The 15,715-nt window shown below is 42.6% G+C and overlaps 1 protein-coding gene across 2 annotated transcripts in view; it reads right to left on the bottom strand.

The window, feature by feature from the left end:
• The window catches only part of PRIMA1 (proline rich membrane anchor 1), a 47,073-nt gene that overhangs the window by 12,713 nt on the left and 18,645 nt on the right, over positions 1-15,715 (bottom strand). For both annotated transcript variants that reach the window (NM_001145492.2, XM_015287567.4), the window contains exon 3: positions 8,594-8,723. In NM_001145492.2, coding sequence (NP_001138964.1) covers positions 8,594-8,723 — 130 coding nt within the window. The remainder of the gene's footprint in view (positions 1-8,593; positions 8,724-15,715) is intronic.

Consider the following 15,715-nt stretch of genomic DNA (forward strand, 5'->3'; position numbering starts at 1 on the left):
AGTTGAGTTTCACATAATTATTTAAACAGGTGCATTCCGTGCAGGTGAAACAAAATTCTCTGCCTATTTTCTAGTACAGAAATGTCTCTAATAGAAGACTATCTACAGGACAAATAAATGCAAGGAGCTGAGAAGGAAGCCAAAACTTGTAAAATAAGCAGACCTACAGCTTTCTGTATCACTTTGCATTTGAGGCAATCTGTCTCTGTTACCAGTTAGAGTAAAACCAGTGATTTCCAAGCAGCTGCTCCTGAATTTCTGCAGTCACAAAGAAAAGTCTGCAAAGCCAGATCTTTCTCTATGAAAGAAAAATGCACATTCGCCATGAGCTGATTGTACACAGTGGTCCCAGCTTTCCCATGTTCCAGGTGTGCAACTGGGTGAGTCTATATGGAGGCAGAGCAAGCAGCAAGTCCTGTGCACCTTGATGTATGCACAAAGATCTGGATTTATGTAGTTTGGGAGCTAAGTAGGTTCAGCTAATTGTAACTAAGGAAGGATTCAGTTCAGCCTGTCTCCACGTTCAGAAGATCACAGGGTTCTCAGGGTTAAGATCAACCAAAGGAAAGAGCCAGCTCCGCATGCAGTTACCACTGCTTGGGAGTATTAACATCTTTCACGATGTTTTGTGCCTCTGCCTCAGAAAGAAGACACCCAAGAAGGCACTGCACGATTTCTCCATCTGGGGCCTCTTTGCAAGAATGTTTTAAGGCAAAGGCAAGAAAAGGAACAACCTTGTTTTCCTATTCTTGACTTGTAAACAGATGAGATCAGACCCTTCATTCCTCTCTTTTCACTTTACTCCACTACCTGGCTTTAGCTTGGGGTAGGAGATGCAGGGATGCTCCTAGAACAGGCCATCTCCAAAAATTCCTTCTGACATAGATGTTTAGCCAACAGCTCTCAAAGCCAGACAATCTGGAAGCATGTTCTCCAGCCTGATGGTACTGGAGAGGGTAACCACACACATACTGACTGAGGAAACAATTGAGAAATAAGGAAAGCATGTGGCCAGGCAGGAACACCCCACCAAGTGCCATCTTCTCCCACACTGACCTACAGCACATCTTGTCTTTGCAGCAAGGCTCTCCCAAAGTGGGAGCTGAGTGCTGCTTAGCAACCCAGAAGCTTTATAAATATGTAGTACTGGGGTGCAGAGAAGGAAGGATGGTTGAGCAGAAATCAGATTAGGTGCAGAATCTGGCACTGGCTCTTGTTGTGCCTCAAGTTGTACGGCCTCTTGTATGGCTTCAAGTTGTATGGCCTCTTGTATGGCCTCAATTTGCACCAGGGTAAGTTTAGGTTGGATATCAGGAAAATCTTCCTTACAGAAGGGATTGTTAAGCACTGGAATAGGCTCCCCAAGGAAGTTGGTTGAGTCACCATCCCTGGATGTGTTTAAAAACCATTTGGATGTGGTGCTCAGGGACACGATTTAGCAAAGGGTTGTTAGAGTTAGGATAGCATGGGTAGGTTGTGGTTGGACTTGATGATCTTTAAGATCTTTTCCAACCTGAGCGATTCTATGTTGATTAAACTTTATGCGGTTGGTATCTGCCCAGCCCTGTAACTTGTCAAGATCCTTCTGTGAGGCCTGCCTGCCCCTAAGGGAGTCAACAGCTTGGATGAAAGTGATGGGAAGAACTGGTGCTTTCCTGCTCCATGGGCAGGACTAGCATATGGTAGCCCCAGCGCAGAGCAAATCAGGTCCAGACAGAGCCTACCAGGGGCAGCACTGGACCCACAGAGGAACTGCTGGAGGCAGGGTACTCAACGCATGTGGCTGGGTTCAATCCTGGCTGTTTTGGCTCTTTTCATGCTGTGGCAAGAGGGTGAGTACCAGCAGTGAGGGCAGAAACGAGCAAGTTGGCTAGAGACAACTAGATATGACTTGAAATTCAGTAGAAATAGCTGGAAAGAAACACAGGGTGACAGTGATGAATCAGGCCCATACTTCTCTGACTTTCTCTTCTTAAATTGTTGGGTTTTAGAAGTCCTGCAAATCCTCTCTGTCTGCTGAGCCCACAAGGAGCTGCAGCTGTTCCAATACTGGAGAAATCAGGCTCCACTGCTCTGACTCCAGATGCACTGCAAATCCTCTGTGGAAAGGGACAGGGAATGATAAAAGCACACAGCAGGTTCCTAGGGGATTCTCTTAGCGTAGAGGGAATTTCTGTGTGGTACAGTGATGGAGTAACTGATTCCCATCCCAGCGCCAGGGGTACAATTTCCTCTGCTCCATAAAACAGATTGTTCTGGGCATCCCAGTGTGCTGCTGCTGGGTTTTTGCAGGCTGTAACAAACACAGACCCTCAGGCAACCTAGATAACCCAGACAAAAACTTTCCATAGTTGTCCCAGCACACTGTGCCAGATACATCTCAGACACAGCTGTGATTTTTCATCTGCAGGGTCAACCCCAAGAGCCCTCATGTCAGCTTGCAGAAGAAGATTGAAGAATGGCTATTGAAGAAGGGACTACAGAGTCTCTTCTTTTTGGGAGTGCAAGCAGTACAATATGAGAAACAGAGAGCTGCGATCTGTCTGGTAGGACACACATAATGGCTCACTATAGCTCCTGCCTCCGCAGGATGCTTGATGTTTTCCCTTTGCAAGCACCTGCCTCATTTTGTTAAACAAATCAACCTCCTGAAGCTTGCTCCAACTACCGAAACTAGACCTTGCAGTACACAGGGTCCATAAATCACAGGGCAATGCTGAGTACCCTAGAAAACACCTGAGCACTGAATTTTAAGACAGTGTAAATATGACCTGTCATTTCATTTCAGTACAGTGTTTTCTCCTATTATTATTTGAAGGTGAACTCACTACCTATTTAAGGAATTGCATATGCAGGCATTTATGGTACCTTTCAGGCTATAAGACGCATACAAACCTGTTGAGGCTTGACAAAGTTAGAGTAGTGAGTAGAAGGTGTATTATGTGAGACTTTGCTATCATCAGCCTCCTTTCTTTGCTGACTTAGCAAGAGGGCTCTTTGTCAGCGAAACCTGTGGTACAGCTGAGCACAGAGGTATCTGTCCTAAAACGCTGCAGAACCAATGAGTCACATCCCTAGGCACAATGAGAGGCTCACAGGCCTTCTCAGAAGATACGGATGTTCTGGAGAAACTAAGTACAGGCTTTTCACGTACTGAAAAACATCCTAAACATCTCCTGCCAGGTTACAAAGCCTGTGCATCAGCTAGCACAGAGACTCGGGTGCTCAGCTTTGCTCTCTGCTTTGAGACTGGAGGGATGGCTCCAGTATCTTAATTTTACATAGACAACCAGAGATTCATTTTTCCCTTTCATATAAGTGCCTCACTCCCCTCATAGTAAGGCATCAACACACCAGCTGCAGAGATAGGATTACAGAATGTTGATCCCTTTCTCCACCATTTCAACTGTTTATTTACCAAAATTCTCTCATTAATCCTCTTTGCTGTGTTTACTTTGCACTTCACTCCAGTCTTACTGTCTTACCATGGTTCAGGTGCTTACATGGTAAGGATATGTTGAGAAAAGCTCAGGAGGCAGCCACCTCCAGACCTGATTAAGAGGAACAGAGCTCCACTGATTGTTTGTTGAACCTGCAGTGATTTAAGACAGATTAAGATCTGTTAGAGCTGCTTGCATTCATGGTGCACTTGCCCACGTCGGGTCCACAAACCATGTAATATTGAAATGACCTTGCTCCCCCCAGCCTGTGCTAATTGTCCTTGGACCTCCTGGTTTTACTTCTTGGTGAGTGTGCTCCAGGGAAAGGGAAAGGGTATCATGGTTTCAGAGGGATAAATGCTGGAGAAATACCCGGAGGCAGTCCAGATTTGAAACCAGATATTTGATTACTCATTCAGACATGCAGACTGCTACAGAAATCCCTGATAGCAGTCAGAGAGCAGTATCTTCACCCCTGAAATGAGAATTCCGACCACCTAAATGAGTCTGAGTCCTGCCTTGTTGTTACGCCTATTCTAGAAATCTGCAGACAAAAGGTGGCACAGACACTGATGGCTGCCTGAACAAAGTGCAACACATCCAGCCAATCCTTAGATTCTTCTCTGATGTTCTTTGGGAAAGTTTCTTAAGAAAAAAAATCAGATTTTTTTTTTTTAAGAGGAATTATCCTTCTGTCACTGTGACCAAAGAGAACATCTGTTCCTCTACTGCAGAACTGGGGTTGCTGTCATGAAGTGTACAACCACACTGTAGCACAACACAGTCTCTTCAAATGACTGACAAAGCTGATCTATGCAGCTGCAGACCCCAGTATCACATGCAGAAATTTAGAACTGCCCCACAGGTATCTTCCCAAGAGTTTAATATGTCTGGCAGTGCTCTGAGTATTAAAGCTGATTTAAATATTTTGGTATTAGTTCCCTTGTGCACCAGAAAACACAGGAGTGGATTTTAGCATTTCTTATGAGCATTTCATATGAGAGAATTTAATATTTCCAGGGGAGATGTGGGGATGGAGATAACAGCAGGCTGGCTTGGTTTCACTAGTTATTTCATACAAAGAAATAGCAATTCTCTAGGTTGTATTTCATGACAAAAGTGGCTTAGTGCCAAAAACTAGTGTTGATAAGCCAAACTCTTAGCTTACAGAAAGGAAAACTCAGGTAAAATATTTTATATAGATCAAATAAAAATAGACCTGAGTTATGATACCTTAAGGACAAGTACTCCCTGTCTTCTTGTAGCAGAAAAGCAGACACAAGAGAGTTGGATTGGGTCTGGCCCTTTGAAACTGGAGATTTTAACTTAAGTGCAATAGCATTTTGCTACTTTTTCTTTCCAATTTAAATTTGATTCTTATGAAAGTGAGGGATTAGTACAACAGATTCAAGCTCTGTGCAAATAAATCTCTGCCTGTACTCTTCTGCTAAGACATTTAACACTTGCTATACCCTACAATCAGACAATTGTTATTATTTCACTCTTCAGCATCTCTTTAGTGCTTATACAGCTAATTAAGATGAGCCTCATGCTTTAGGCTAAGTAGGATATAGATATTGTTGATGGCCAGGCAATAAATCCCACTTCATTTGGAAGACTATTAAGCAGAGAAATATGGAATCAAGCTATCAAGTTAGTCCAGTTATGCTCCTTGCAATCCATAATCCATAATACTTAAGGATTTGTCACTGGGAGATACACACCATATATGTTTACTATAGTTTAATTCAGATTGGCTGATAGTATGAGTTTTGCCCATGGATAGATGTACTTCACAAGCAGCTCATGTTCAGTATCTTCTTGGTATTATTATTTCAGTTTATTTCTTTTTTAGCTGATGGGCTTGTGAGAATTTTAAATGTAGTTCCCGTAGGCTCCAAAAAAGATACTGAACCATCTGCTGCTGGCAAGCCAGTTTTCATGCTTACTGGTGCTTTCAGTTTCTGCTGCACCCCAGGCTTTCATCAGAGTGCGAGTTTCCAAATATGAAGATGTGGACCTTCCCCAGCTCTTCCAGGAAGAGGTAGAAAATTCCTGTCTAAAATTTCTGGAAGGTGACACACAAGGTTTTACAGAGCATGTATTTGGATGATAATCCTTGCCACTTTTGCATTTACACTGCTGGTCAAACAGCAGGTGTTGAACCTAGCTATACACCTGTGAGGTGTAGGCAAATGGTTTGATATCTGTCTCAGAGTGAGGAAACTAAGCAGGAGAGGGTCTCAAGAGTCAGTTCACGATGGGCACTGTAAATAGTTCCTTCCTAGCAAGCTTTGCCACTCTCCTGGTCCCCCTTGCTGCCTGCTCAGCAATCAGGTAAATAGTGGCAAGGAAATTAAGCTTTTCCAACTTTGTAACCCACAGACATGCCTGATGTGGCACAAAGAAGGAAGGGATGCTGTTCAGTGGTGACCCACAACGTTATCCTCATCCTGAGCTAAGAAAGAGTCAGCATGGGCAAGGGGGGGATCTTCTGATTGGTTTCTTGTTTCTACATAGAGAGAAACTGCATGGGCCTTTCCTTGGACAACGAGGGTTATGCCATGTCATGTCTATAACCCAGCCTAGATACAGTGGAAGGAGGAGCGTCTGAAGGGATCATATCCGAAGGGGATGAGAGTATGATAAGCATTCAGACAATGTGCTGCCCTGGAGGTGGGAGCCAGATCTGTCACAGTTGATGCAATGACAAACGTCACGCTTCCAGGAGATGCAAAGAAATGAGGGCCTGGGAGGACTGGAGGGTAGAGCTGGTGTGATGGAGGTGTAAGAAAGGATGGGGCAGAGCGTGGCTACACAGCATGAGACCAGGAGCACACTGGAGGGATTCAGCTTCAGTGTCACAGATTAATATCCTCCTTCCTTCCTTAGTCAGCTCTACCTCCCAGCAAAAAATAGAGGGAAGGATTTCTCACACTAGCTAAAACCAATTCAGCTCAACAATATGTGATAATACTCTGTGTTGAAGGCAGAGATGCTTTCCTTGTGAAGTGTCTTATCGTATTTCCCAGGGCTTATCAATAGATATCCTTTACAATAGATCAAGGAACCTGAGCTACTAAGGGATGCTGCCAGGCACTTCAAGGCATCCGTTTAACAGTTGTTTCAGAAAGGACTCATTGATGAAAAGCAATGCTCTAGTTACTCTGTAAAAAATATAATTAATAAGATTTTCCTTTATAGCCACACATCCCACTGCTGAGCAGTTTTCAGCTTAGCATTTGTCAACACTGTGAATGTCAACAATAAAAGAGGAATTTTCACTTTTCTCTGAGCCTAATGCCAGTTCAAGCTGCAGACTTGTATGTTAATATTCTCACCACTGACAAATAACTGGTGTCTTCATCAAGCATCTGCATTACACTTCACTGACACGAGACACAAGAGAGTTGCTTATGTGAACTCCCATAGCCTTTTCCAGGCAGCTCTAAATTCATCTGATTAAATTTCTCTTCTGTATTTCCCATCTACCAGCAGCAGAGAGCAGATCTGAAGAGCATTTTTTTTTGCTAAGCTCAAGTTGCCCTGGAGAGTTACTGCTCCCATCGGCATATTTTGCAGCCTTGGCAGAGATCATTCATAATTTGCCATTAAGCAGACAAATGCAATAGCTGTTGAAAAAAAATACAGCTTTGCATAGGGAATTGGACCAATCCTCTGTGAAGAGACCAAGGTAGATTATGAACTACAGGCAAGAAATTTTGCTGTTACCCATCCAATTGGACTCTGGTTGCAGTCCTCCATGGGTGATTTTTTTTAAAGTGCAGTAGACAGAGTGAAAGCTTTCCAGCTCCTCAAAACTAATAACCATTCATTAAAGCTATACTAGAATAGCAAAGATACTTATGTCAATTTAATAAGGTAGTAGATACAGATTTCTGTTTCCTTGTTTGAATTCTCCCTTTTTGATGCTCTTCGATATACTATCCTTGAAATCCTGCATAATTTTTTCAGACAACCAGAAAGTACATGCAATACTCTACCATTGTGATATCCCTGCTGGGGCTCATCAAAAGTCTTGCAGTTGCCTTGCACACAAATTACTTTTTCATGAAAATTACTTTCTTTTCCTATTTTTTTCACCTCCGAAAGATCCCTCAAACATCCCAAAGCTGGAAAAACATCTCTTTTCCAAACTGTGATTCAGATGTCACTGCAGCATCTCATGAGAGTTATGATTATTGTACTCTCTATGGTGAGCCGAGTCACCCAGCTGCAGTACAGTTCCTGCCTGAGACACCTACAGCATGAAATAGTGACACAATGAATACCCAACTGTGGAGCATCGTCAAAGAAACTCCATCCATTGTGGGAATACAATTTCCCACAAAGGAAATTTCCCACTTTCTTTTCTAAATGCAGGTATTGGACTCACAGTCAAAGCCTTCATATAGAAGCTTTTGAGTTTTGATTTTTCTCCATCAGAAGGTTGAAATCTGTTTGTAAAGAGACAATCTCCCATCCCATTTTTCTGTGTAACTGACGTTAAAGCTATCTAACTGCCTGGAGTCTCAACAAGCACATCTATCACAAAGCCAGTGGCAGAGGAGCTGAGATGGTTACTGCACATGGTATTGTACATAGGCTTCACATGGGCTTTTAAATTAAAGAAGTTTTGATTCTGATTGTGTAGAATGAAGCAAGAATAAATAATAAGAGAATAATCAAGAATAAGTCAGAAGTTGAGTCTCCAAATGAAAAATTACACAATTTACCCTAGAGCTTAGGTTAGAAGAGCTTGCATCAATTTGAAATGTTGCACTTAGCAATGGGTCTGGGCCAAAAGTCTCACATCCCACATATACATTTTGAATGGAAAGCTTATTGACATTATTCAGCATCCTGCAGCATTTTAACTTTCGGGATGTTGATGTTAACCCAAACATTGTGACTTTGTCCCATTTCTATTTTTTCCTCTCCTCAAGCCCATGGCTGTGCATTGAACTTCATCCTTTATGCAGACAAGAAAAGGTACATAAAGTAATTTTCCAATAAAAACACACACTGACCATAGGGTACCTCAGTCTGCATTTTGCCCTTATGACGCATTTGAATAAAACCAAGCCAAGTCTTGGGTCAGCTTTTGTAGGATTACATTGCCCTAAGCACATTAAAAGCATCTGTAGCCTTACCTTTTTATGGCTTTGTAGCAAATGATGACAACTACAAAGAGGAACACTAGTGTGGCGCAGCATACTGCAATGATAATAACCAGTCCTGGCCACCAGGTCTCTTCAGTGGGGCAGAAGGTAGACTTGGGAGCTGTAATAAAGAGTGTGGAAAGACACATGAATTCTCTCGCATAAGCTGAATATAGTCAGATTCATTTCAGTCACCCATACAGTAGAACAATGCCAGGGCCACAGATTCATATAAAGAGGCTGCCTCACATTTGGGACAATTTATATTTTTCCCCCAGTCCATCCCCCTGTTTGGTACTAGATATTTCTGCCATGGTTTCCAGATGACCAAGTTATTGTGTGTTGGTGCTGTCCACAGCCCATTGTTCAGCACAGAGGAGAAAGGCCCAGCTCTGCTACCTGCAGGAAACCTCACCCCCCCTCCAAGATTGTCATCTTCTGTACATCAGCAGCAGACGTCATGCTGATAAGGACATGCTTTCAAATCACATTAGGGGAGGTTTATAAGGGAGCAGTAGCAGTGTCTACCAATCAGTATCGCAGATGCTATCACTGTAACCTTGGAGAAAGGAAGGGGAATAGGTTTTAAAAGAACAGGAATTTTATTGCATTTATTAATTGCTCTTAGAGGACTGTGGCCGTTAAGCTTCTTCCCTATCATGCTGCCCAATAGTTAAGAAATGTTTACATTAAGAAATGCTAACTCATGAAAATAAGCAACTGTTATTACATTTTTCTTATTCAATTTAGGGCTAGAACTGTGTATTTAATCCTACTCAAAACAAGCAACATTTTGAATCAGAACTACTGGTGGCATTTAGCTCAAATCTTTTTCTCCATGGCCAAATTCCTTTTCCTGTACTTTCTGGGACACCTGTTTCTTGAAGGATGGTGAGTAGTAGATAATGCCATGAGCAACAGTGGTTATTGCAGAGGGGTAAGAGACTCTTTCCTCAGTGTACTCAACCACATAACTATCAAGAGATGTTGGGTCTCTCTAAAGGAAGTTCAATAATGATTCAGTTAATGGGAATGATTAAATCTGTATTTTCAGTTAAGCAGAGGAAATAACCAAATATAGCAAAAAGCAGCTGAGAAATCAAGTAAGTTGTAGGACTAATGGTTCCTGGTTCCTTTTCTGACAGTCTACTTCCAAACCATTTCAGCAACTAAATTTTTACTTTCTTATTATGATGCTAGCTGCAGAGTCAGGTTCCTCTGGGGTGATGGAATTATGTATTGTATTCTGATATGACCTGATATTTTATGAATGATTTAAATATTGTTATATTTTTAACATTCCAGAACAGAGAGCATTTCAAAGATAAGAAAATGCTGGCATGCAGGAACATACATACTCAGGGCCAACTCTACCCTCTTGATATTGCCCCAAGAAACAGAAATGGTTCCACTGAAATCAAATGAAACATATATGTGTATGATACAATCATACAGAATAGGACTGGTAGGGTCCTTCGTACTTAGTTCCTATTCTTCCTCCAAGGCAGGATCAACCAAACTAGTCATATAGCAAACCAAGATCACGAGACCAGGTTGTTTTGCTCTTCAGCACAACAATGAGAGTGATAAATGGCAAAGAACAGGCCTAAAGCAACACCTGTTACCTGCTTGAGTAGCACATGCTCCTTGGTGGTTTATCACAGTAGTTTTACATGGAGAATAAACAGATACATTTGGAACAGAATAGTGAAAATGACTCCTGAAAGCTTGCATGTAGCTATTAAAGACAGGAAATAAGAATTGCCAATGTGGAGATGACCCTTAATTCACCCAGCTCCATTCCCTTCCTCACTGGTCCAGACCAGGCACTCAGAAAAAACATGAGAAACAACTCTGGAAGCCATCAAAGCCTGTTTATTAGTTACTGGTGGTTTTATACAGCTTTAAAAATTATTTTATATTTCTATGCTTATTATTGCAATGCTAAGTAATCTTGTTTTCCTTAGAAATGTCCACTCTTCCCAATAAGCTTCTGGTTGTGTGGTTGCTTCTACCTCCCTCAGTATGCATTTATACTCCCCTCACTACTGTGACATTTATTCATCTTTAATGCATTTCTTCTCACAATTACCCTCTGAGGAAGAGCAGAACTGCTTTAATCTTGAACGTATGGGAAACCAGAGCTTGGCCCACCTGGATGCCCCACATATCAGGTGTGAAGCACAGAGAGGTGCCGCTTGGAGAGGCCCACACTCGGCTGTCAATGTTAGGAAGACACTGACGTCTCCATCTTTGGAGTGTGTGGCTCTGACCTGCTCCCTGATGGCCTCCATCTTTATGCATCCTCTTTTAAATCTATTATAAAACAGAAAAGGTATATTTTTCCAGAACCAAATCGTAACCTTTCCCTTGTCTTATAAAGAAACAATGAACCGTGTACTGCTGTCATTCACAGCACTGTTTCAGGTAGAAAAGAGGACATGGGTGAAGGTAGTTCCTGCATCATCACTATGGGGTTACCAAGAGCTGACATCTGCTTCCTTGACATCCAGTGCTGGTCTCACATGAGTGGCTTCAGCTGCTCAGAGCATGACCACCTCCTGATTTGACTAATTCCTGTCTGCTCTTCATTGGTCTCAAGATCAAATGAATGGAGAAAGTGATTTTCAAAGTGCAAAGCAACCTGAGGATAATGTTCTTCTTCGCCTAGGCCCTGAAGTGTTGTTCTGCATACTGAACAAACCACTGCTACTGCGTGGAAAGTAGTAGGAAAGTTGTGACGTTTTAAAGATAAGCAATCTGAGCTAAGCAACTGCAGGCTGTCATCCTGACAGAAGTCTTGCTAAAATACTGCATATTTCATTCAATTAATAAAGTATTAAAATAAGTCACTGATGCTAAACAGCAAAAACACATCTTGTCAAACTAGGCAGATATTTTCTGAGGAGATTTCTGGTTTGGTAAATACATGTATTACAGCTGGTAAGATAACCTTAGACTTTGGAATGGCATTTGATGTTGAGGCTATGAATCTATAAAGCTATACAGTATGGAACATATAAATTGAGCTAAAAGCCAGGGGTCTGGTATGCCTCAAAATCTAACTGTATATGCTGCTGAGATAATTTGTTTTTTAGCAACTCCTTTCTTTCCCCCAAAATATAGGAATAGATACTGGTACTGTAAACGATTCAGGAATGTACTCCAGTACAAGTGGAGATAAGCATATTTAGATTAGAAATAGGATAGTTATTATCATTAAGGGTAATTATCCATTACAGTACTCTATCAACTCTGGTGAAATATTTCCCTGGAAAAATTAGTTTAAGGTAGACTGTTCATTCTTCCTAAAAGAAGTCTAAGTCCAGCTGTAGAGATTAACTTAAAATAACAATCAAGTCAAGAAAACACTCTGCCTCTGGGAAGCCCACATGAGCACAATGCGCTTTTTTCTTCCGGCCTTAAAAGTCAGGAAGTACAAATTTTGGATGGGTTTACTCTTAGAGGGACAGTGTTTTCCCTTATTCCAAACAGCACCAAAGACTAAATAAAGTCAGTATCAACGCAGTGAATCAACAGATCCATTTTCAGACCAACTATGGGTGGCTGGAACCAGCTTTGAGATAACAAACTAATGCAAATGTACACTGAGAATAAAGGCATCCTGCAAACACTTCAAGCACCAGAAAAATCTCGTGCACTTGCTTCCTTAACTAAATTTGCCTTGAAGTCTCAGCATTAAGGCAGTTTCAACTGTAATGCTGTTAGCAAGTATTTGTATGCACACAGGTCTAGCCAGAAATGGGCAAACCAGGTGTAGTGGAAATGCTAAGTCAAGGCCTGAACCAGTGATTGAGCAGCTGGTGGGAAGGCAGGGCCAACCCAGGGGAGCTCAGGTGCCTGCAATGTGGCTGAGTGACCGGAAGGGGCAGAGCCAGGATACACCCATTCCCAAACCTCATTTAAGCGTTGGCAGGGGGAAGTGAGGGTCTCTCTTGCTGGAGGATCCTGTCAATCTGGGGCCTTCTAAAGGTAAGCAGCTCTTTTATCTCTTTTCTGTTTATGCTGTATTTGGACTTGTTGATTTGCTGTAGCTAAAGGTTTTTGAGGTTTTTGTCATTCTGCTCTTATTGTGGTCCTTTCCATCCTGTTATAGCATTACACCAGGAGAGACTAGCTCAGCTACAGAAGGCTTCTCTGAATGTCCAAACACAAAAATAATGGGAAGAAAAGGGAAATAACATTTCCATTAGATTATAAATATCTATTTTCTTTTTAGCAAATCTCAGAGGGGGTCACTCTCAAAATTGTCCTCAGCTGCTTAAAACAAAATAAAACCAACTGAACAAAAACCAGTGATGAAGCAATCTTTAGCCATATCTTCTGGATCACCATTATGGGGTTGTGTGTAAAACATAAAAAATGATATGTACTGTCTACAAGAAACTGGACTTGGAATCCTTGAATATGTCCTCAGGTTATCTGCAGTGCTCATGGCTATGCTTTATAAAGCTTAGATTTTGGACGTACCATTAATTATTTTGATGAGGGCTGTTACTTTCTGTTGCACTATTGCTTGTAGGCTAATTGCTCTTTGCATGGGAGCATCACTACATCAAAAAGTATCAACCCTGAGCTTGCCAAGACGGAGTAAGGGCTGCTTTCCCCAACAGAGACCATGCTGAGCCTTAGCTCTCCACAGAATCAGTGAGGGAGAGGAGGGAGGCAGCACTCACCCCGCCTGCCCTGGCCGTCACTGCCAGCCAGCTGAACAAAACAGGGATGAGCCAACAAACAGACAAGGGAGCAGTGACCCATCTCCCACGTGCAGTCCTAGAGAAGTGTCTCTGGCTGGGGTCTGAGTGTGTCAGCCTGCCACAGGCTCAGTCCCAGGCAGCTGGTGAGTGCACGCTGACATGATGTGGAAGAGTGACGGTGACCCCCTCACCTCCCTACAGCAACAGTGACTTCATGCCTAAAAAAGGAAGAGCGCTTTCAAGATAAATCAAAACTGCTTATTGTTTTTCCTCCTGCTTTTTATTTCTGTTCTTACGGAAAGGTCAAGAGTGCTGGTGTAATCATCTTTATGAGACAGCTGCCCATTTTTAATATCGTATATTCACCACAGGCTAAGCCCAGCCATCTCTATGCTTGCAGCACTTCTCTTGCTCTTGCAGGGCTGCCTGAATCAACTGTGCTCTTCTACTTTGCTGGCCTGGAAGCACACTGGATTGTGTTTTGAAGGCAGGCTCATATTCTAATGGTCTCAAGTGTTTTATCAATCTTGGTTGGAAATTGGAAGGAACTGGGGACGCGGGCAATGTGTTTCTGCTGACCCATATATTATGTCACATATGTTAGGGACCTGTTGATCTGCTGGCTTAGGCAGGATTAGGTTCTAGTCCCAACTTTACTATTATTTGCCTTCTAATTTTGATAAATTCACTAATCTGTGCTTTGGCATCTCCATTTATAAGACAAGGAGAAGCTACTAGTTTCTACAGCCATTACTGCACAGGGATGCAGAGCATCTCTGGCAGCTCTGGGCTCTTTGGATGAAGGATTTGTTACCTAACCTGGGGCGATGTGGATTGATCTGTGAGTCAGTGTAAGCTCAAGTGTCCCTGGCTTGGTTGCTGCATTTTGTCACGTAGGAGCAGTTACAGATGTGTTTGGCTAGCCCATGTGATAGGAATATGCTGTGTGCACCCAGGGCTGCTAACAGGGAGAGGCAGCCAGCATGGAGAAAACAAATCTTTCACAAAGAGCCAGCTAATGAAATTTGTGGTACTATTAGATTTTGATACAAATATAGATCTTCAGCTGTTATTTTTAAAATGGATTTCAGGAACATGAGTAGGTTCTGTCCTCTTTTGGCTTTATCCAATGAAATTCCTGCATTTGAGGGACAACACTTATTGGGAGGATGAGAAAATGAGTCTGACCAGAATATGAGGGCCTTGGTGCTCTCTCCCTAGAGCAAAAAGCATTTGTGCATTGCAGTGGGTCCTCTGCTGTTACTCCTGCTCCCTCTGCCCTGCACTTGAGATTCCTTGCACAAGCTGAACACATCAAGACAAACATCTACATTTGGGACACCACATGTCTGAAATATTCATTTTGAAGATACAGAAGCTGTAAGATGTGAATGGATGCACTTTGCTGTCTCCTTGGCAGGTCCAGAAATCATCTCATCAACCTCCCTTCACAGTTATTGCCTACAAATGCTAGCAGGCAGTGCCTGAGATGCCAGAGGGCAGGTGAGGGAGTACATCAAACCACAGGTCAATGGCAGTGCTGGGATCAGTGCAGGCTGGGCCAGGCTCTCCACAGCTTGCTGGATGTGGCCTTGGGGACAGTCTGTGAACAATCATTGCCTCCTCTTCTCTACCTCCAGATTGCTCAGCAGAAGGACAACCTGGATTTGGCCACATCAGCCAAAGGCTGCTCCTTTGCCTCATGTTCATGAGCAAACCCATCTAGCTGGTGGCTGAAGAGCTTTGGCCATGGACTGTCCTCCCCACCCCAGTGCCCCAAGGCAGCTACAATTCCCTGGAGAAATCACAGAATCACAGCATTGTAAGGGTTGCAAGGGATGTCTGCAGATCATCTAGTCCAATCCCCTACTAAAGCAGGTTTCCTACAGATGCAATTAAATGGCACAGAAGATATTGCAAGCAGACCATCTTAGGGAACAAGATGGTGCATGGACTCTTAAATGTCCAACATGGATGTTGATTGGCACAACACTCAGTGTGGCTCTAGCTCTGCCACTGCTTCTCCCTCACTTAGCTTGGATAAGCAGAAACAACAAGCTCCAAAAGAGCACTATGCTAAAGTACTTAAATCAGTACCTAATATAGTAAATTAAATCCACCAAATGCACTAAAATACAAAATCTCCAGAAAGCCATGAACCTAAGGGCTTTTCTCCTCAAGCTGAGGGATGTGCCATTGTCTGTTTGGAGAGTTGGAGAGGTAAACTTTGTGCAGGATGGTCAGCACAAAGCCAAATATGTTAGCAGCCATCATTAATTTGAGAGACTGGGCCAACAAAGCAGGAATGTAAAGCAGAAATGGATGACAACTTCAATAACAGATGAAGTCAACTTGGGACAAGTTCATCTTCGGTAAATCCAAACATCGTGGAATA

The sequence above is a fragment of the Gallus gallus genome, chromosome 5 (genome assembly GCF_016699485.2).
Source record: "Gallus gallus isolate bGalGal1 chromosome 5, bGalGal1.mat.broiler.GRCg7b, whole genome shotgun sequence".
Taxonomy (NCBI): Eukaryota; Metazoa; Chordata; class Aves; order Galliformes; family Phasianidae; genus Gallus; species Gallus gallus.